Below are 6,268 nucleotides of genomic sequence, written 5' to 3' on the forward strand. Positions count from 1 at the left end.
CAAGTTCTTTCATTATCTAACAAACAATCTCTCCCTTAACTCTAATGTCCTCAGCATATAAGAGAAGGAGAAGAGGAGAATAGTTTAGATTGACATTAACTCTGTAATCCTTTCCAAGTTGAAAAGTTTAATCCTTTACTAATATTCAAACTATAGTTTTGCTTTTTTTTACAGCCTCTGATGGCTGGAAGAAAAAATACTTTGAAACAAAGAAAGTCACAGCATCATTGGAGGAGATTTTAACAAAACTTCGAGAAGATTTGGAACTTTACTATAAAAAATTGCTCATGCAACTTGAAGCCAGGGAGATCAAGATGAGACCTAAGAATCTGGCAAACATCACAGACTCTAAGGTACTACTAAATGTGTCTACCTTCTATTGGGAAAGTTCTATTCAAAATACATGCTTTATAATTGCAAGTATTATCACAGTTAGTATGCTTTGGGCTAATTTTGACTTAAACTTGGTTAAACTGTAAGAAAATTCATGACCTCATATAATGAGAGGAGGGTTGCTGAGGAGATACAGTCAGCAGCTTAATGATGCCTTTAAGGGCCTTGGTGCATCTGCTATTTCCTGTTATTTTTAGTGTTGACTTCATCGTAAGACCGAAGATTGGTAAGATTGTGAGACTGGTTTTCTAATGGTAACAATAGAGTTGCCAATGGCAAGTAGGGCTATGTATCTCCAAAACGAGAGAAACAAACCTCTCCCTGAATCATGGAATATATAAATCTTTCCCTTTAGCCTGGTGAGGGATCAACCAGACCTACCCCTGGATCAAAAATAGTTGCCAAGGAATGCTATGTGCTGACCGAGGTAGACTAATTAGGATCTACCTCTGTTCCTGGGATGGGGTCACAGTTCCTGACTCTATAGGAAAAAGATGAATACCTGATGAAGTAGGGCAGGGGACTTACAGTGCCCACTACAGTCCTTTTATGTAGGTGGAGGGGAGGAGAGGGTATAACACCCATGGAATTTAAAGGTATTGATATTCTAAAGATATTATGAAATTTTAATCAATGCATTTTTCTTGAGATAGTCTTGAATCTTAGATATGTGAAGTTTATTATTGAGTCATTCTACCACATATTAATAATAAAACAGCAAAAAAAAAATTCCACAGGCCATTTAATAATTTGATTTTTGTTGGATTGATCCTACCCATTCAAAAACAATTTTAAAATATATTAATTATGATTAGGACTAAGGATTTAACATTAGACAAGATGAAATATTAAAACTTTACTATTTTAGATAAATTTAATATAAAATCCAAATAGGCTCAAGTAATGGGTTATGCATATTAGTTGATTTTCTTTTGCATAGTTGATAGTTTATCTTACTGTTTTCTCAAGTTCAATATGAGAATTTTTTTCACAAAGGCAATTTAAAATTCTTAAATAACTTCTTCAGCAAGGACCACCATACCTCATACATTTTTCTGGACAAAAGTAATCAAAAAGTCTTTTTATTTTAAATATGTTTTCTTGTATTAATGTAGGTTTTATTATATAAAATATAGTATTTAATTATAAAATGTTTTAAAATAACTCTAATCTGATTCAGCTAATAACGCATTATACCAATTCTAAAGTCTTACTAATATCTTAAACCTAGCTTATTCCTGTCATAGTAATAGTTGTTGGTTTTTATGGCACTAATAGTAACTTTTATAAATATCTATTTTTTATAATAGTAAATAAACAGTGGTAGTAAAATAGAAGAGAAAGTGGTCCCCAAAATGCAAGAAACCAACAAAAGTAATAGTAATGGTAATAAAGCAATAAGTTTATTTTATGGAATAGGTTATTTTCATGATTTGCTCTTTTGATATTTGTTATCACATCATAGTTTAGGTTTGCAAGGCAGTTAAAAACAAACATATATAGATGTTATACTAAGTAAATATATCTTCATATGTTTCATACAGAATTATTTAATAATCCAGATCACTGAGGTACAGCATGCAATTGACCAACTTAAGAGAAAATTGGATACTGACAAAATGAAACTCATAATAGAAATTAAGGTAATTTACATTTTTTCTAGTCAGATTATAATAATTATCTTCAAATAAAATATTTTGGTGTTTTAACTTTGGGTCTCCAAAGGGTAGTCAGAATTGACTGTCTTAAAATTGTTACCTTAACAATAAAGAGCATGAAAGAAAAAAATGCAAGAAGAAAAACTAAATCCTGTGAAAAGATGCATATTAAAACAAAGCCAAAGCAGAATTTCACTAAGAACAATTAAAGGAAAAGAATTTTGTGAGTCAGTATAGTCTCAAAATAATATTTTAAAGAAGTAGTGTTCCTCTATTAAAAGTTATTCATAAGTAAGTCTGACAAAACACTGAGCTGTCCTCTGAGCTCCTATTTAATTTTTCCCCCTTTCTTGGGTAATTAATTCATTCTCTCTGGTTATTTTCATATATAGTCCATTGGTTTTTAAATTATGAATCTTGAGTCTTCTACTAGATGTAGTTTCCCTCAGGGCAGAGACTGTGCCTTAGTTAGCTTTGTTTCTGCCATGGAACCTTTTGTGTAGTAGATGCTTATAGAGGCTTCTGGGTATACTTTCTTTATTTGATAAAAATTGTGAACAGGCATACTTTATTTTATAAGAATTGTGAACAATTAGCTACACCATAGGAATTATCTCTGAAGTACAGATGTCTTAAAAAGCTCTTTTGTTGAACAGAAGAGGATAATACATTTTCACACAAGTATCCACGCAGGACAGGAAAATAAGAATGATAATTATGTGAATGCTTTCAATTCATCTCTTTATCAGAAACAGCTTTATGACACAGAATAATGACCCCTTTCTAGAATTATTAATAGCAGTGTCCAGAACTTTCTATGATAATAGTAACGGTCTATACCTGCACTTTCTGATATGTTAGCTACTACTAGCCACCTATTGATATTGAGCACTTGAAATGTAACTTGTGTGACTGAGGAACTGAATTTTAAATTGTATTTAATTTCAGTTACTTTAATGGCTATATATGGCAACTGGCTACTACACTGGACATTCTTTTCACTAGAAGCATTCTTAAGGCTAAACCCTGGGTCAGCACTGAGAAGCTTAAAACTGAAAATACAGAGAAGGAAAAGGGCAAAGGCTTTTCTTTTCCTTTTTTTTCCCTTTGAGACAGGGTCTCACTCAGTTACCCAGGCTGGAGAGCAGTGGCTCAATCGTAGCACACTGTAACCTCAAACTTCTGGGCTCAAGCAATACTCCTGGGAAGCTAAGACTACAGGTGTGTACCACCACTCCTGGCTAGTTTTTAAATTTTTTTGTAGAGATGGGGGTCTCACTATGTTGCCCAATCTGGTCTTGAACTCCTGGCCTCAAGGGATCCTCCCACCTCAGGCTTCCAAAGTGCTGGGATTACAGGCATGAGCCACTGTGCCCAACCCAGTTAAACATTCTTACGCAGTATGCACTTGAAAAATAATTAGTCCAATGAAGGAAAACTGTTTTCAATACATGGAGAAGATGCCAATATGGAAAATTGAGAGGGTAGAAAGAAGTAATAAAAATGCCCCAGAGCCTCTAATTTTGATTCCCTCATGTTCTTTTCTTCTAGAAAGTATGCACATTAGATCCTACCATCTTTGTATATTTTAACCTTTTATCACCTATGGTTTGAACCCAAATTAGAATTGTTAGTACAAAAACAGTAAAGACAAGTAAAATGAGAAAAAAGAGAATAAAATTTTTAGCTTACAGACTGGGAAAAAAATTCTATATTTAACCATAGTGCCTGACTGGCACATACAGACATTATAATAAGTATTTATTTCTGAATGACCTGCCCAAAATAGCTCTACCTATAAGATTCAGAACTAAGGGGCAGAAAACCTAGCCTGAGTCAGTTCCATAAGTAGAGTGAGTATAGCATAAGTAGTGCTTCTCAGAGTTTAACGAAGTGTCATCTGGGGATCCTGTTATAAAATGCAGGAACTGACTCAGTAGGTTTGGGTGAAGAGAGTCTTTGTTCCTAACAAGCTCCCAGGTGATGCTCATGCTGCTGGTCCACAGACAATTCTGGGAATAGCAAAGCTCTGGTACCAGGTGGTTTGAGTTTGAATCCCAGCTATACCACTTACTACTTTATGCCTTGAGCAAGTTACCTTAGCCTCTAGGGGGTCTCAGCTTCCTCAAGTGTAAAATGGAGATAAATACTGTAATAGTATCTGCCTTACAAGTTTTTTTTTTTTTTGGTAAGAAAATCAAAGGGGCTAATATACTAAGAAGAGTGCTTGCCACAGAGTAAACACTATTACATTGCTTAAATATCTCCTCAGTTGTGAGAGCTAGGAATCAAGGGGTTTTTTTTTGTATTTTGGGTTTTTTTAAAATAGTATTTACACATTGAGAACAACACATTTTGAAGCTTAAGCAAAAAATAAAATTCCTTCTCACTCTAGTTTTTAGAACAGTTCAATGGTATTGTTCCTATATACTAATAAAGGAAATTATCGCATATCTAGCAGTAAATAAGGACTTATGATTTACAAGTTTACTGTAGTAATTACAGTGGTAAGGAAGGCACTGAAGGCAAATGAGAGAAAACAGTTAAAGCAGTTATGAAAACCTTATTTACATGGCAATTACGTACTTGTAGAAGGGTAAGATGAAATTCATTTTTGAAAGGTAATTCTCTTTATAGATGAGAAAACAAGCAGTTTCAGACTTACGAACATTGAAAGCTGAATTGGCACAGAAGAAAATTAATACATCTCTACGACCTCAATTAGGTATGTTAATTTAAAAATTTTGTTGAAAAATTTAAATATTTGAGATTTGTTTAACCATTATTCTCCTTGGTAATGTTTAACAAATCATAAGGTTTACCTTTCTTCACTTTTTATGTAGGTATTACAAAGTGTTTCAAGAAATACTAGATGTAATATAAAGCAAAATGGTGACTGGTTAATTTTACGATTTTAAGTCTATTATCTATTTTATAATCATTTTTAATATCTTAAAATTTGAGTTAATAGACTAAAATCTAATTACAAAGAAAAAATGTTTTAATAAATACTAATATGTCTGCATGAAAATAGAAACATAATTTGTTCATTGTATCTTAAAAGAAATCTGGAAATATAAAAGAACAGGGATATTGAACTTGCATCCAGAACTATGGTAGAGAGTAGTATTTAAGAATTTAAATATTTTTATTCATTTATTTTAAAACAAAGACAATAGTGATTCAATATATACTATGGAAATGGTTGATTTTACTCTGTCATAAACAATTGTAACAGATGGTTGAATCATTCTAACTTGGGGAGGGAATGTGCAGGGAAGGCACGATTTATGTAAATACAGAGTTCAGGGGTGCAGATTTTTAATCTGTGTATTCACAGGAACTAATAAGGGCAGCACAATGTTGTTCTTAATTGTCTTGAGAAGAACAGATATTTCATTACCTTTAGAAAAGTTCTTTGCATAAAATTCATCTTTTAGAAAGAGGAACTAGTTGAGAGTCTAATCAATGTCTTCAGATAATTAGAAGTACAATGCAGATGTAGAAAAAGAAAAATTTAAATATGAAAAGAAAACTAGCCAAGAAATAAATTCTGTATGTCTATAAATGCAGAATTAAAAGTATAAATGACAGTGAATAGAATCAAGTTCAACACCAAGTTATTCCTATTGTAAAAAATTTAACAGATAAGACTCATAAAATAATTAGAAAATATTAGGTAGCTCTAACTTACTAATTCAAAATATTAAAAGTTATCTGCTTATATTTTGTGAATACATTTAATCCTCTATTTTTCTTTCACTAACTGGAGGTTTAGTTCAAGTACCTCAGAGACATGAGTACCACATGGAGTCAGGAAGCAGAAAAATTATTTTCATCAGTTTGATGAACCTAAAGAGGAGACACTCAATTGCAGGTTTTAAATTTAAGATTTATGGTGGGGAAAAAAAAGTATAGCACAAACTGCTTCACAAAGGCTAGGTTTTTAAAGATCTAAGCAGTTTCCACTTCAAATTATACATATTTTTAAACTCAACATTGATTTGTAAGTGTATATTTTATTAATAATATAATGGGAGAAAATTTGGCATAATAAAATTCTGAAAGCAGTTTTTCCTAATTATAGTGTTGAAAAATCTCAGAGGCTAATAGAGTTAAATTGACTTTGTTTCTTGCCTTTATGTTCCTGGATACTAAAGATATAAATACGTATTTTTCAAATTCAAACAATGAAAGCATTTCTTTAGTTATTAGTA

At 32.1% G+C, this 6,268-nt stretch overlaps 1 protein-coding gene across 1 annotated transcript in view; it reads left to right on the top strand.

Moving 5' to 3' along the window:
• SPATA1 (spermatogenesis associated 1) overlaps positions 1 to 4,955 on the top strand; it is a 43,512-nt gene extending 38,557 nt beyond the window's left edge. The window contains 4 exon segments of the mRNA XM_069480167.1: positions 175 to 353; positions 1,938 to 2,036; positions 4,689 to 4,744; positions 4,746 to 4,955. Of these exon segments, the coding sequence (XP_069336268.1) occupies positions 175 to 353; positions 1,938 to 2,036; positions 4,689 to 4,744; positions 4,746 to 4,776 (365 nt within the window). The 3' untranslated portion in view covers positions 4,777 to 4,955.
• Positions 4,956 to 6,268: the final 1,313 nt, after the last annotated feature.

This window comes from Eulemur rufifrons, chromosome 8 (assembly GCF_041146395.1).
Source record: "Eulemur rufifrons isolate Redbay chromosome 8, OSU_ERuf_1, whole genome shotgun sequence".
Taxonomy (NCBI): Eukaryota; Metazoa; Chordata; class Mammalia; order Primates; family Lemuridae; genus Eulemur; species Eulemur rufifrons.